At 55.0% G+C, this 15,924-nt stretch overlaps 5 protein-coding genes across 5 annotated transcripts; 2 read left to right on the top strand and 3 right to left on the bottom strand.

Moving 5' to 3' along the window:
• Positions 1–1,002: 1,002 nt before the first annotated feature.
• On the top strand, positions 1,003–2,937 carry AYO21_11206 (hypothetical protein; the record flags this gene model as incomplete). Its single annotated transcript, XM_022661102.1, has 1 exon — positions 1,003–2,937. One exon carries the CDS (start codon positions 1,003–1,005, stop codon positions 2,935–2,937), a length of 1,935 nt encoding a protein of 644 aa, XP_022506610.1.
• A 260-nt stretch (positions 2,938–3,197) lies between these two features.
• On the bottom strand, positions 3,198–6,550 carry AYO21_11205 (hypothetical protein; the record flags this gene model as incomplete). The annotated part of the gene is made up of 2 exons (XM_022661101.1): positions 3,198–5,214; positions 5,271–6,550. The coding sequence occupies 2 exons, from the start codon at positions 6,548–6,550 to the stop codon at positions 3,198–3,200; spliced, it is 3,297 nt and encodes a 1,098-aa protein (XP_022506609.1).
• Positions 6,551–7,586: 1,036 nt separating this feature from the next.
• Positions 7,587–9,862, bottom strand: AYO21_11204 (hypothetical protein; the record flags this gene model as incomplete). The annotated part of the gene is made up of 4 exons (XM_022661100.1): positions 7,587–7,808; positions 7,856–7,954; positions 8,004–8,354; positions 8,408–9,862. 4 exons carry the CDS (start codon positions 9,860–9,862, stop codon positions 7,587–7,589), a joined length of 2,127 nt encoding a protein of 708 aa, XP_022506608.1.
• A 532-nt stretch (positions 9,863–10,394) lies between these two features.
• AYO21_11203 (hypothetical protein) lies at positions 10,395–12,749 on the bottom strand (the record flags this gene model as incomplete). Its single annotated transcript, XM_022661099.1, has 3 exons — positions 10,395–10,619; positions 10,693–12,364; positions 12,448–12,749. 3 exons carry the CDS (start codon positions 12,747–12,749, stop codon positions 10,395–10,397), a joined length of 2,199 nt encoding a protein of 732 aa, XP_022506607.1.
• Positions 12,750–14,044: 1,295 nt separating this feature from the next.
• On the top strand, positions 14,045–15,421 carry AYO21_11202 (hypothetical protein; the record flags this gene model as incomplete). The annotated part of the gene is made up of 1 exon (XM_022661098.1): positions 14,045–15,421. One exon carries the CDS (start codon positions 14,045–14,047, stop codon positions 15,419–15,421), a length of 1,377 nt encoding a protein of 458 aa, XP_022506606.1.
• Positions 15,422–15,924: the final 503 nt, after the last annotated feature.

The raw sequence follows: 15,924 nt of genomic DNA, 5'->3' as shown, positions 1-15,924 counted from the left end.
AACCCCCCCCCCCCCCAAAAACTCATACATACGTACGAGTAAGGCCGATCAAGGCGGGCCACTGGTGCTGCTGGCTGCTGGCTGCTAGCTACTGGGGCTATATGTGGAGATAGGGGCGGTTGACGTCAAACGTGGGTTTCTCTCCAGAGTTACGAAGGCTCCGTAGAGCTGATGGAAGCATGGTCGAGTCGAAAAAGCCATGTCGGTCAAAATGCCTACCTAATATCGGCTCGCACGAATATCCATTCAGAGTAAACATCGCTTGTCTCCACGAGAGCCAAAGAAAAGAGGGTCCCCGAAGCTCTTGAACCAGGCCCAGCATCCAATGAAACCTGTGCGTCTCGTCTCGTCTCGTCTAGTTTCGCCTTGCCTCGTATCCAACATCATCCAACATATGCACTCGCAGAAGATCCACCGTCTATTTGTCTGCATTGTCGGGGAAATGGACTGTTCGGGTTGTGAAACGACATCGCCTTTGCCGTCAGCTCCAGGAAGAGCGGTGAAATCTTCTGAACTGAGACGAGGCCCCAGAGAGTCACAACCAAAAGTAACAGACAATGACCGATTGCGGTCGAACCAGGCCAGGAAATCCCATGTGGCTTGGGTAGTCGGCTATGACGGCGCTCCGACAATGTCATGATTCTCAAGGCCATCCCGACGCTAGCACCGTTGTGTGTGTTCAGTTGCCTTTTGCAGCTCATTGGCTTCTCGCCTTCTTCGAGGGCGTCTTGGAGTTGTGTGAACGACGGGATCGAGTGTCGAGTGTCACATCACACGGTCAACGAGGTAGGGTAGGGTAGGACCTGAAACCAGTGTTTCGATATCGCCTCTCCGACGAAGAAAAAAAAAATGTGAGGTCAGGATCATCCCTCCGGGTTCGTTCTACCATTTGCCCCTTTCTCACCCCCTTTCTCGTCTCTTTCTTTCTTTCTTCAAACGGCCTTTCTCTATTCTGTATTTTTTTCCCACCCTCTCAAACCCTCTCACCTCCTGTCGTGCGCAATGGTACGTGTGGTGATTGTAGGCGCGGGCCCCTGCGGCCTCGTGGCCCTGAAAGAGATGGTCGAGAGCGGACACGAGGCGGTCCTGTTTGAGCGGTCGGGACGACTGGGCGGCGTGTTTGCCAGTGCAACGGCATACCCGAACCTGCACCTCACCATCAGCAACTGGGCCATGGCCTTCTCCGACTTCCCCGACCCGACGAGGCTGCATTATTCCACGGCCCAAGAATACCTGTCCTACCTCGACCAATATGCCCGCCACTTCGACCTCGACCGACATATCAGATACCACGCGGAGGTGCGCAGCGCCACCTTGGGAGAGGACGGGGTGTGGTCGTTGGAGGTCCAGATTCAAAGTTTGACGGACTCGGAGCACTTCACTCTGTGTGTCCAGGCCGACGCCCTGATCGTCGCCACCGGGTCGAATGGACTCCCCAATACACCACCCGCATGTCTGTCGGGGTTCACAGGCCGCATGATCCATTCGTCGCAGTATGACGAAGCCTTCAAGCAAGAGGTGGCGGCGAAGAAGATGAAAGTCCTGGTGGTGGGCGGCGGAGAAAGCGGTGCCGACCTGTCCGCCGAGCTGGGAGAACTGTCGCCTCATGTCACGGTGTGGCTTCGACGGCCCATCTGCGTCGGCCCTCGCTACCTCAACAAGAAGGACGAGATGGAACAGGTGGCCGCAAACATGACGGTCGATTTCCCCGCCAACGGCTTCCTCGAGGCCGCCACGACCAACCGCATGAGCGCCGCACAGAACGTGTTTGCGTACGGCGTCTTCCGCAGGCTTCTCTGGTGCACGCCCGTGCTGAACCGCACCCTCTCACACATGTCGCTGGCCAGCACCGCCTCTGCCCTTCTACGGAACGACCAAGCCACCTATGTCACCAAGAACCAGCGCATGTGTGAGGCGCTACAAGGCGGCAAGATTGAGGTGCTTGTGGCGCCGACCGTGTCAACTCGCGGTCGCAGCTGTGAGTTTCACTCTTGTGCTGTTGTCGACGGCACATCGACGACGCAGCAGCGCGAGTTCGACGCCGTGGTTCTCTGCACCGGCTTCCGCGTCGAGTTCCCTTGGATCCGTCTGCCAGGAAATCAGAGCCTCTCGCCCAACCCTCGCTCGTGGTATCTGCACTGCTTCCCCGAGGGTTTGGGACACTGTCTCTTCTTCGTGGGCTATGCACGACCGCACCAGGGCGGCGTACCCGTCATGGCCGAGATGCTGAGCCGATACATCGCACAGCTGCTTCGGGGCGAGAGAGACCTGCCGCCCGACTACGCTGCTCGGGCCCAGCGAGACGCCGCCGCCTCGCGCACGTACTACTCCCTCAGCCCGAATCTGCACACGCTGGTCGACTACAACGCGTTCCTGGAGAGCGTGGCACGGCGCATCGGCTGCGAGCCGAGACTGCCAGCGGCCTGCGTGCTGCTGGTCAATCTACACATGGCGACGGTCCTGCTCATGGCTGTCCAGCTATGCTGCCCGACGTCCTCGCCTCCACCACTGCTGCTATCGCTGCCGCTGCCGCTGCCGCTGCCGCTGCCGCTGCTGGCGATGATCTGGGCGGCGTCGACGGCCGGGTTCTTCGTGCTCCACGACGCCCTGCTGATCAAGTGGTGGTTCTACCCACACTGGGCCGTGTGGTATCGCCGACGCGGGCCTGGCGCCAATCCCGCGTTGCTCGACGGCGTCCTGGCCCGCGTGAACCTGTGGAAATCGACCGCCATCACTCCCGGCTTTGTGCTGCTCGTCCTCTGGTCCATCCCGACGTACTATGCCCAGCGCATCCTCTCGATCCCCCTCTTCGCGATCAATGCGGTCCTCACTGTCCTCGGGTATCGCCTCCCTCCTGCGTGGGTTCGTCTGCTTCGTCCAAAGCTCTTTGCCTTGCACGACTGCCCGTGGCGGCTGTCGGATCTCTACTTGCCATAAAACAGGCAGGAGTGGGGACAGTTGTGGAGACCAAGTTTTGTTGTTCGAGTCCCTGTTGTACTCGTGAACTGATGAAATGGTGTCTCGATTGTACAAGATAGTGTCGATTCAGAAGGAAAAAGCGCGTCAAAACAGTCACACTCCAGTACCTGCGAGCAGTCCACTCCCATTATACACCGTGCACATTCTTCCCCTCTCGAGATCTCTCGAGTGAGAACCCCAGCATGATCAAGAACAAAAGCTAGTAACGCCGCCACCGTTTATGTGTCTCCCTCCCAATCCTCGCCCCACTTTTCTTCCTTGAGCGGGATTCTCGTTTCGAGGGCTTGTCGAGCTTTCCCCCCTTCATCGATGGCGCCAGCATTCAGCAGGACCTCCACCACCTCCCACTGGCCTAATCTCGATGCCCTCTCGAGAGGAGTATCAAATAGGCCGCTCACGGCATTGATGTCTGCACCAGCATTCAACAGTATCTCTACCACTTCCGTAGAGTCACGCATTGCTGCTTCGTGTAATGCAGTACGGGAACTCTCCGTGGCGTTGATGTCTGCACCAGCATCCAACAGGACCTCCACCATCTCCCCTTGGCCGGTTCTTGATGCCCTGTGTAGAAGACTCCGTCTGAAGTCCAGAGGATCAATATCTGCTCCAGCGCCTAACAACATCTTCACCACTTCCACAGAGCAGCTCATCACTGCTTCGTATAATGCAGTAGTTCTGTAACTTTTCTTGGGGTTAACATCTGCGCCAGCATTCAATAGGATTTTCACCCCCTCCGGCCAAGCGTGTCTTGATGCCACCTGTAGAGGGGTACAACGGCTGAAACTCACGGCATTGACATCTGCTCCAGCGCTTAACAGTACCTGTAACATTTTCGTAGAACAAAAATACTCCACTGCTTCTTGTAATGCAGTACTGTCACAAGATACAGCATTGACTTCTGCGCCAGCACTCAAGAGTGACTTGACCACATTCTCATTCCCGTTTCGCACCGCAAGTAATAGCGCAGACTCATCTCTGCGTCCCACGGCACTGGCATCTGCCCCAGCGTTGAGCAGTAATTGAACCGCCTCATTGTCGCCTAGTAATGACGCCCACGCTAGCAGAGTCGTATACCCCTCCACACAGCCATTCGGATCTGCCCCAGCCTCTAGAAGCATCTTCGAAATGTCTTTGTGCACTCTATATGGAGTTATTGCTCCTTTGAGTGCTTCATCTAGCCCTCCTCGATGCGGGTCAGCATCAAGGAGCATTCTGACCACGCTCGTGTGGCTATTTTCTGATGCTCTCCTCAATGCCCTGTGGCGTCCAGCACTTACATCCGCGCCTGCATCGAGGAGCAACCGCACCAGCTTTTCATGACCATTCTCTGCTGCCACACCCAAGGCAAAAAGCGGCCGGCGTCCAATCAAGCTATTTATCAGATCTCGCCTGTCTTTAGTCTTCTCTTCAAGAGCCAGTAGCTCTAGTAGAACTCCATCAAGCCCCAAAAACGTGGCAAAGAGAATTGGTAGAGCTGGGGACCATGGCTCATGCATAAGCTCAAGCCAGATCTGAAAGGAACGTGCTTTGTCTGCGTTATTCAACCTCATCCAGGTGTGGAGAGTGTCTGGTTGGCGAAACAAGCGCAATATCAGTCCGTTCAAGGAGGACATCGCATTTCCAGCGTTTCTGTAGTGGTCACACCAACACTGAGCAGCTAAAAGAGATAAGGGAAACCTCTTAGTACTCGCCCAATTCAGCGACAGCCCGGGCTCCAAGAGGTACACCAGGTATATCTGTGCAATCTCTGCGTTGGCAGGACCACTCTGCAATGCAAAAGACGCTGCCTTTTGCTTCGTAATCCGATCAGATTCAAGGTACTCCTGAACAGAGAAGTGAGCCAGGCGGACATTTGGTGTCACTCGGACATTGTCGTATCCCCGGTTGCCCCATGGCCGATGAACCTCGTCGAATCTTATCTCGATCAGGCCGGGGCAAATAGTGCGAATGTCGTCTGCGTCATGTAGACGACGTCGACGATCCAGCCCTGCAGGCTCATTGAGGTTGACAGCAATTCCGTCAATAAGCTCTGGTATTTTTAGAGGCCGGGTGGAGAAGCATAGTAGGGTTAGAATTCGCCGGGCGTCCTCCACGCAGTCTTCATCGATGTTACACAGCATGCGCTCGTATGTCTCATCCAAACCTCGTGGTAAGGAGCGGAGGCAGCGATCGAGGTGGTTTTCGCTACGAGGACATCGCCTGAGAGACTCAAACTGGCATTCGACCCACCGGAATCTAACCAAGTGTGTTAACTGGAAAGCTGATATTGTCACAGTAAGCGAGTCACTTACACGCCCTGAGCTCGATCAGTGAGCGCACTTTTGATTCGTCCATGATGCTGCTGCCACCTTCGGAGTTTGGGATCGACCTCAAGTTGGCTCGAGATAAAATCGCTGATATCTTGGTCAATTCCGGCATTCTTCATGATCAGCATTTGGTTTTGATCCGGGTTCAGCGAAACGCGAATGTCTAGTTCATCTCGGCTAGTGACTAGAAGGTGCAATCCTGGCAGTGACCACTTCCTCATCTCCTGCAACGCATTCAAGACCCGGTCCCGTTGAGAGTATCGGGGACACTCGTCCAGAGCGTCCAGCAAGATATAAACATGATGAAACCTTCGTATCAGATCTCGGAGGTGCTCGAGTAAAGAGTCTGTGGGAGGGGTCGCAACCGTGGACGAAGTCCGTATGCGGTCGAGGAGTGCTGGACCGTTGGAAAGCTGACCGGAGAGCTGTAAGAGGAGAGCCCGTAGCATTGCAGACTCGTCTTGCTTAGAATCGTCACTAAAGGTGAAGTAGAAAAAAGCAATGCCCACATTCACCATCGAGTGCTTCTGACGAAAGGTATGTTGAATGGCAGAGGCGCATAACAGCGACTTACCACATCCCGCCGGGCCATTCAGCCAGAGGAAGGATCCATCCTGCCTCAGCCATGTGGTAAAGAACGATCCATTGATGAACCACATGCCGGTGCCTGGGTGGCGCTTCGCGCACGCAGCATTGTGGTTGACACTCGCATCCGGGGCTTTGAGCCACTCGCGGACTGACGTTGAGAGCTGTGATGCACTGACATGTCTGAGCAGCAGTTTGAGGTCGGCGATGTCGTCTTGGGCCTTCTTTTGATCCTTGAGCTGGAGCACGTCCAGTGCCAGTGACAGGTTATCACGTATCTCGCCAATGTCTTCATCCAGTTTCTGTAGCGTACTTTTGCGGAATGGGTAGGCCACTCGTCGCCCTGCGACTTTGAGAGACCCCTTGATATCACCAGCAGAACCTCGGCTTAGTTTCTTGCACTCGTCTTGTAGTTCTCCAATGGCGTCTTTACACGTTTGAATACACGACTCGATATTCTTGACGATGTCCTGCTCGTTCGGCTGAAATGTCCGCTCCCGCAGCGCTGCCTCGAGGTTCCGGAATATCGTCAGGAGACCTTCGACCTTTGTGGTAGTGCGAGCCACATCGGCATCTTGACCTTTGTAGGCAGTGTAGAACTCGAAGAGAGATTCGGTCACTTGCAACCCCAATGATAACAGCCCCGCCACTCCGGTAGCAACGGACAACGGGTCTGTCATTGAGGCTGCGCTTGACAAAGACAACGACACTGAATGAGAATGACAGATGACAGAGAGCGAAGATGGAGAGATGGAGGAGAGGCACAGGCGGGAGAAGAGAGCAATGCGGCGATGAGGCTGAAAAGCACTGCCCCGCGTTGCTCGTTGAGCCCAACTGACCAGCCCATTTCAGCCTCATCCAATAGTGTCCTTGTAAAATTCCTTTGAGACATACGACGGACTCGGTATAATAACGCTATGCCCGAACAAGGACAGCAACGCCAGTCAAGAGTGAGAGGTCCCAGTAAGATACCATGAACTATGCAGGGCCGTCACCCATTCTCTCTCTGTCAACATGGCTCTCGTTCCTCCCACTCGGCTTTTGCAAGGCTCGACGACGGTCATTTCCTCAGCCTCGAAGGGCAGTCCGGATAAACTCGACTAGGACGCCCACCCACAGCTCTGTTTGAGAAAAGAATCATTACCGAGTCCTTGTGGCCGAGAACGCAGGAAGAAGCACACGGACGGCTCGCTCCGCAAACAAGGCACCCCCTCGTCGCACTGGGCACCGCCCGCGCCCACCAGAAAAGCTTGGTTTTAAGAAGAGAGACACGCAGGGAAATTGACGGGGTTGCCACTTCGCTGCCGCATTGCTGTGCTTTGCTCGTTTGCTCGTGGTGGTTGGCGACAAACGACGGCCCAAAGAGGTATTGCGGAGATGGGTTGGGCAATGGAAAACAGACACGATTGCAAGTTATTACCATCTGATGGTTCATTTGGAATAGCCATTAAATCAGTGGCTCTTTGCTTCGTGGGCTCTAGCTTTGAATCCACGACAGATGGAAAGGGCGACAGTCCAACAAAGGGGAGTTATATCGGTTCGACTTGTCTCTTGAGGCCTTTCCTGCCTCCCTCAGCCCCTTGTCCGTCGGGATAGGTCGAACAAGAGACATCTCGATTCTGTGATTTAGAAGCCCCAAGTGGCTCTTTTACTGAGTCTTAATACCTCGAATCTCTTTAGGGCCATCTTCAGCAAGTCCTTGAATAGTCCCAACGCTCAGCCAGCGGCGTATGTTCCTCCACAGGCCCCCACCACCGTCTCCTCGGAAGGGTGTTCGGTCTCGGCAGCATAAACATCAATAGCTGTCAGAACAGAACCCCCGACTATCCTATCATCGACTACACTGCCCTTCACGTATCGGATGCGTCCTATTCCATCCAGGGTCTCATGCGTCAGCCTCCATGAAAGACGAGAGACGTCGGAGTGACCATTTGTGAGCTGCAGATTGCGGCGTTCATGAAGCCTCCCGGCTAGCGTACTCGCACAAAGATGTCATGTATAGCTCGCCAGCCTGGGCGTTGGCCAAACATGCCATCCAAAACGGTGGAGCAGATAAGGTATGACCGGATCGACATGACAAGTGCCTGCGTGCGAGTCAAGCCGCGAGATTGAGTCTCTAGGATCGACACAGACACAGGCACTGAGTGCGGGCTGCTTGAAGACCATCTTCCTCTCCATGAACAAGCCGTGGCGCGAGTGAATCTTCCCATTATACGTCTTTGTCGCCTCGGAAAAGTCCAATTGTGTTACCGAAGAGGTTGTCGTGCCTACGAAGCCAGCGGTGCCGTGATTGAGACAGAGGTCGTTCGAAGTAGAGGTTGTTTCGATCGAGTTCGCTTCATGGCGAGGCGCTTGGGTCCGTCTCGTGTTTAGAGGCTCGGAGTTGATGCCATGTTCCGACGGAACATCGATCAGACTGACGCAAATTGCCTCTTCGCGTGGACCAGACGATACATCCCCCATTGGAGGTTCCCTTGAGGATTCCTTTTGCACATGTTCTTGACAATCCAGGCCAGGACGCTGGAGACCATTCAAACCATGACTCTGCGCAACCCGCTTGTGCCGCCGAGGACTCGTCTGCCGGTGACGGCACATCTTCCCTGGCCGCTCTCCCAGCTTCCCTCACGGCTCTTGCGCTCCGCCTTTTTCGACTCATCGCCTGGCCGTCCGTTTGCATCGTCTCCCTCTTCCTCCTCGTCATCGTCGTCTTCCCACTCGCTCATTTTCTCGCCCTTCATAAATGCCTCCTGTCGCTCATGCGTCCCCTCGATCCACTGGAATATGCACTTGTAGTCGAAGACGTAGCCGGTCTGGCATGCCGCCGCCGTGGAAATCGGATGTAGACAGATAGGACACAGGTCGCTGGACGGTGGGGGCGGGACTGTAAAAATTGGAAGGAAAGTGATGCTCGAGACCGGCGGGGTCCGTTTGGCTGGGGTGTTCTTCGTTGTCAATCTGCGCAGGGGACCTTGTGGCTCCGGCGCGGTCTTCCGAGCGAGTTCCATCCCGGAGACAACGGGAGGCGGCAATTCCAACCCTTCGGCGGCTTTGCGGGTCAACTGCCGCGAGAAATCACTGGCGTGCCACCATTCTAGGAATTTCAATGCGAAGATACTCGTCGGCAGGAGGATCCTCAAGCTTGACAGTAGCCGGGGATACAGCGTGCGCGGACTCAAGAGGCCACTCAGCCCTTGTCCCGGTCTCCCGGCCGCGCTCGCGGCAATGGCCTTGTCAGCAGCCTCTCTGGCGGCATCAATAGCCTGCTGATCTGCCGCGCCCATCCTCCTCATCCGTGTGGCCACCATCCAAAGGAATGGGCTGGAGTATTTTGTGCCATCAAACAGGTACCCCAAGCTGAAGGCCAAGATGCTGAAATAGTAGGCGGCATTCAGACTCGGATAGACATGCCGCAAAAACCACTTGTAATACCACATGATCCTTTGTTTTATCGTAGGATTTGGCGGTAGTTCGTCCCGGTCCAGATACCTCCTCCCTTCAACTCCTCCCAGCCCTCCTCCTCCGCCACTGATCAGCAACCCCGCGGACGGGGCGATGTGGATATCATAGCTCTCGTCCAACTTGCGCTTGATATAAGGCACGCCGACCAAGACGGCGAGGTTCTTCCAGACATCGCGGCCCTGGAGCTTTAGGCGCTCGCGGACCTCGGCGGGGACGGCGATCTGGGTCCTCTTGACCTCGCCGCCGCGCAGGCTGAGGACCTTCTCGCGCTTGAGGCCGTAAAAGTTCTCGGTGAAGCTGCCGCCAAACTGCTCGAGGTAGTACTTTTCGACCGCGAGTGACAGCAGCGCATACACCTCGTCGTAGTTGTTCAGCACGCGCAGCAGGTAGCGCGGGTATCGGTGCGTGAGGAGGGCGAGGAGGTATCGGATCGTGGGCGGGAGGAGCGCCGATAGCTGTTGCTCCGAGAGCAGTTCGAACAGCGACGGCTTCAGGTCGTCCACGGGCGACTGCAGCGTCGAGAGGTATTCCATGGCGGACGGAGGGTTTCGCCAGAGGCCACTAAAGTGGTAGTGGTATGAGATGAATGGAGGGTTATATCTCGTTACTTGTGGTGTTTCGATTCAGCCGACGACGCCGATATCATCCTTGTAATAATGACAAGACCAGAAGCAGAATGTTTACGCTCAATGACACGCTGGGAACTAAAACAGATGTTGGTGGAACATGATTGTGGAAGACGGCTACGAACTACGCAAGTTTTGATTTTCTGACTTGCGAGGATTCAAGCCTCGGCTCGAACTTCGGCCATAAACTGCCCGAGCCTCGTCCACAATGACACAATGATACGAGGCAAGACACATGAATATAAGTACGAATTATAGTATGAATATATTTAAATGTTTTCTTTCTCCTTCACCTAGGTATATAATTGTCTCAATGCCCTGATAATGCCGCTACTACAACAGATAGAAGTCTTCCAAATAAACAAGGGCCGAAGATGTCCAGATCAAATACAGTCCAACTTTAGCACGATTGACACCGTCATACCAGAGGATCGATCAATCAAATCACGCGTAGCTGGTCAGCAAACGTCTTCAACCGCTTGATCCTCTCATTAAGCGCGTTCCTCCTGGCAGTCAAATTCTGGTCTCGCTCGGCGTCTACGGCGCGCGTGAAGACGTCCTTGTCGACACCAAAGTCGCCCTGGAACAGCGTGTGCAGGGGCCTTAGAAGATGCCGCTCGACGACCTGGACAACGACGTTGTCAACAAAGACTTCGCGAGAGATCTGTTCATGAAAGAGTCAGTTTTATCCGTATTGTCCCCGTCCGACTAGTGGCCACCAAAGGATGGTTACTCACCTCGTAGTAAATGATCATCCTCTTCCCAATCTCCTCTGCTGACTCGGCGCGGCTATCCTGGGCCAAAACTCGATCTACATGGGCCGGGGTGAATCGTGTGGCGCTCCCAGGAGTAGCCGGTGGAGGTGGCATATTCTCCCTCTCGTTGACGCTCTCCGTTCTCGCTGGCGACGCCGCGTTTGCCATATAAGGATACTCCTCCTCCGCCACCCGGTTGACCAAAGCAAAATTCTTGTTGATTTTCAATTGCCGCGCCAGCTTCTCGAACCGCTTGCTCTGCGTCTGTGCCGGCTGTTTCCGATCCTGTTCGATTGCTCTGAGCTCGTCTTCGGCCTTCTTTTTCTGCTTCTCGAGTGCCTGGTAAAGATGGTCCTTCATGGCTTGCGACACACGCGTCGGCAGTGCAGGAAGCTCCTTGCGCAGCACATTCTCGACAATGTGTTCCACAAACGCAACGCATCGGCGGTGGGCATGGTCCAAATGCATTCTGGCAATGCCGTACCAGGGTTCCGAGTGCTTGCGGAACAGCAGGTTCAGGCGGTTGGGATCATAACTATCCTTCAGCTCGCGGCCCCGGGTCGATTCGAGCATTTGCTGGACATAAGTGCGGAAGCCATCCCTGTCCTCGGTGAGGCTCCGCGCCGATTTGGACTGACGCAGACCGTGGCCATTCAGTTCCACTTCACGTGCAAATTCGTCATGGTCCTCTTCAATACGAGATCGCAGATAGTAATCCGGTGCTTCATTCCAGTCAGCCGCACCGTCCAGGTAAGTGCCGTCCACGCAGCCCTTTGCCTGAACAGCCAGACCAGTCCGCTCTTCACAGAACCTCGTCCAGATCTCGTCGGCATCTGCCAGCTTCTCGTTAATCCCGTCCACCTCTCTCATCGCTTTCTGGAGGCGGTGTAAGATGTCGTCCTGGATGATCGGGAGCTGTCTGCGGGTGTGGTCATAGTAGATGCTCCTCAGACGGCCTAGCAGTGACTCAATCCCCCAATATGCTGGGTCGACCTGGCTCCATCTGCGTTCGGGAGACATAAAGAACATACGTTCAGCCTCGTCCCTCTCTGCCGTCGAGGTCTCGTTGCCAGTTTCGCGGACGCCACGATTTCTGAGGACATGCCAACCTTTGGCAAAGTTGAACTCGGCCATGCTCTCTGCGCCGTTCTGGGCTTTCTTGACCCAGAAATCCTCCAAGCCTGAAGGTGACTCGACGAGATCTGGCTTCGTGATGATGCCAAAGGTCCGCTCTCCAGTGGGGTCAACCTCTTTGGCGATGGTGAGCACCGACTGCTTCTGCGGGTCGAGGTTGGCCTCTACCACAGCCAGAATCAGGGTCCGTGGCTGCTTGATCCAGTCATCGACGATGCGGCGTACCAGGTCGATATACTCGCGGCCTTCGTTGTGCGAGGCTATCAGACCCGGAGTGTCAATCAGAGTCAGCGGTTGCTGATGAGGCCTCACGACCTCGACCTTGAGCACGTCACGGGCAAATCCTCCACGCCCGCCCAGCAACCATTTCTCGGCTTCCTTGATGATTTGGCCCAACTCGGCCAGTCTCCTGGATTTGAACCGGGCATTTTGGAGGCGTGCCTGGTCGTCAGGATTCCGTCCTGTATCGGGGACTATCTCAATATTGATGGACTCGACATTCCCTGGACGAAAGCGTAGTCTGCAAAGAAATGCCACAGTTAGCTAAAAAGTTGGTTGCGTCCACACCGTTTGAGGACCAGGGGTTTCAGAAGACAAACCTACTCAGTGACAAATTTGGTACAAGTAAATTCTCCTCTCGGAAACGAAAGACCACTGATAGCCTCGAGGACGGAGCTCTTCCCCGACGACTGGCTCCCACAGACGACAAGCTGGGGCAATTGGAGTTCCCTGTTTACGTCGAGGTCCTTGAGTTTGTCGACCAGGTCAAACAGCCGCCTCTCCTCCTGACTCTGCAGACTCTTCACGCGATCGGTGAAGGGATTCGAGACGTCGACATAGCCATTCGCGGTTGGTGTTTGTACTGGATCAGGCACGGACGTACCAAAGCCTTGCTGATAGGCCATTCGAGTGCACAAGAGAGTAGACAATGGTAAAGAAGCACGATAGATCTCGAAACAGATAGGAGATGAAAATGGAAGATTTCTAGTTGTAGGGAGAGAAAGACAGGGCTCAAGTGACGGGGATGAGCCTGAATGGACCAGCCGTGGGAGAACAACCGTTTACACACTGACAGCCTAGTACGAGGTACATGCAGTGCATACATAAACACACGTTTCCAAGGGACTAAGCCACACGTACCGGCTCCAGGTATCTTGCATGTGCCAAGCGGGCTGATGGCCACCAGAATTCGCCATCTTGCGCGGCCCATGGCGAACCCCATGTCGATCCCACCTTTTCACACACGCAGAGACGCAAGCCACTTAGTGTGTTGCATCGATAACAGAGCGACCTGGCCGTCTCCCGAACAGGCTACAGTGAAAAGGCGGAATTGGGGCGAGAAGGGAGATGATCTGCGGCGTGATTGGCGCTTTGTGGATGATGGACACGAGGATGTGGTGCCCGGTGGCGACAGCGAAATGCTGCAGCCTAACAAAACAACGGCAGACGCAGGAGGAGGGGTAGGACAGAAGGACTAGGAAGAGGATGAGGTGATGGCTGGCGATGCGTTTCTCGATGATCTGGGCCTTTTCGATAGGTGCCTTGTTTGGGACAAAAATCACTGGCTGCTGAGGCTGAAGTGATGCTGAGAAAGAAAAGTTCGTCGAGTTGGATGCGCCCCGGCCTTGCGTTGACTGGTTCGTTGAATGCTGTCTGCCTTGACTCGTTTGGCCATCTGCATACTCGGTACCGAGTACACAGAACCATCTCATCATTGACCGGCTCGGTGTTGTATCCGTCAATCTGATCAGCGTCTGAGTCCTGGAGGCTGAACGTGGCGCATCTCTTGTTTACACTCGGTACAACAAAACAGCCCGACCTAAAGTTTCAATAGTACAAACTGCGCAGCAACAACGCCCTGCCTGATCGCCAAATCCACTCGAGTCTCGATCCGCCCCAACTACTCGTTTCCAGAAGAAAATAGGCGAAGCAAGGCATAGGTACGTACTTGTCTGTTATCGAAATCCCCATCACAGAGCCCTTGAGTCACCTGTGTTATGTATCGCCACCCATCATCCAGTCTCTATTGTCTGCTTGGCCAAGAATATTGGGAAACTGACTGATTGACTGACCGAATCCCTTGTAATATCCAGGTGCTGCACTCAGTTGCTCAGTAGTGTAACCTACCGTGGTTTGACCTCATTGAAAGGACTACCGCCCATCACGCCGCTTCTTCTACAATCTCGCCAACAGACTCACCATGGTCTCCATTTCCAGCCCCGTGGACATCACATACTGCGAAGGGGCACGTCTTCTACAAGATTCACAAGCAGACCTAGAGGCGATCCTGGTTCAACGTCCCAATGGCAACCTCACCTGCAAACATTGTTACCTCGTCATCGCCGACACCGATAACCTAGGGTCCATCTCAACCGACAAGGACTGGCCACTTGTTGTGAGCTGTCATGTTCAGGCATGTGCCTCACTGCACGACAGGCGTGCTGCATACTCATGTTATGCCTGCCTTGAGAGAGGGAAGACATCCATCGAGACCTCAGCTGCGGCGCTGAAAACCCACCTTCAATCCTGTGACCTGATCAAAGATATCCAACCTACCAAGCCTCAGCAACGGCAAGCGTCCGGCAGAGAGGAACAGGTCCCAGCTCCAGCTATCCCCGAAAGGCCGAAACGCAGTTCTCGTCCAGCACCAGCATCGGAGCCGACGGTAGCAACGCCTGAGAGACCAACAGCTCGAAGCAACGTGGAATCAAGCCAAAACCCTAGCAGCCGACGACCTGTGCCCTCGAACCCATTCTGGCCAGCTCCAGCGGCAGCGCCTGCTGTGCCGAACAGCCCTGTCACACCCAGGCAACCTCACTCGGACGATATGTCGGCGGCAAATTTCCCACCGCCGCGGTCGAGGAGAGAAGTCCCGGCACAAGCAGTGAGAGGTAGCCAACCCTCGAATGCGCCGCTACCAGAGCAGACTGAGGCACCCTTCCGTCCTCACGCGGACGTATCAGACGCCTTCAACGTTCCAGGCGGATTTCCGCCTCACGACGCTGCCGGCCATAACGCTCGTAGTCCATTTTTCCAAGACTTTCCACCCACACCGCCGCCGCACCGAGCGTCCAACTCGATGGACCAAACATCCTCGCCGATCCGGAGGAAGGACGTCAAATTGGAGGCCAGTTCACTGCCGTTCGCGGAGTCCCGAGAGGATCGATCGATGCCGACGCGACCGACCCGAGCACCTCCTGCGCCACCGGTGTTGTCCGCGCCAGGGCCAGGCTCGGTTCCACGCTCTGACATGCGGCCAGCCCAGTCCGACGTGCCGCCTTTCCCAAACACTGTCAGCAACGGAATGGAACGTGGACAGGGGCAACAAATCCCGCGCGCTGACCCCGCGATGGTCCAGCAGCTGGCAGCCCTGGGAATCAGCAGAGCCAGAGCCGAGTTTCTGCTCAACCAGACGGGAGGGGACGTGAATGAAGCGGCAGAACTTGGATTCTCGGAGCAGCAAGGTAGTCTGGCCAGTGGTAACCCATGGCTACCAACGGCGGCTACGCAGGCAATGCAGCCCGAGGTCGTTCCTGCATCTCCCGGTGTCGACAGACGAAATAGACGGTCAAAGTAAAAGGATTGGGGTTGAGGATGAGATGCCGCGAATGATCTAGACGGAATTTGAGCCTACTTTGCGGAAATTTGTGTCGATATATACATATACCACATGAACGGCGTTTGTTGATGTTGAAATTATTTATTGTCCATTCCCAACTTTTCAACCGGGGGGGCCAGCTCGTCCGAGAGAGTGATTACGTACGAAGAAATGAAATGATGTTTTCTTCCTTCACCTACAGACTTACTCTATGTTGTATGTTGTATGTAGTAGTCAGCCTAACAGCCCTTGTAGCCTTGTAGTCTCCCTCTATCACTCACCGTCTCTACGTCCAAGCAAAAGAGAGAGAGAGAGAGAGAGAGAGAGAGAGAGAGAGAGAGAGAGCATTGGCACACCCCTTGTCTACCTACCCACCCACTCGTCTACCTACTGTATACTGTACCTCGCATGCTGTATACCACATCCTGTATTCCCTCGCCCGCGCACCCCGCATGTAGACACCTAGTGTGCGTAGGTAGATA

The sequence above is a fragment of the Fonsecaea monophora genome (genome assembly GCF_001642475.1).
Source record: "Fonsecaea monophora strain CBS 269.37 chromosome Unknown Scaff148, whole genome shotgun sequence".
NCBI lineage: Eukaryota > Fungi > Ascomycota > Eurotiomycetes > Chaetothyriales > Herpotrichiellaceae > Fonsecaea > Fonsecaea monophora.
This window is presented reverse-complemented; position numbering and strand designations above follow the sequence as displayed.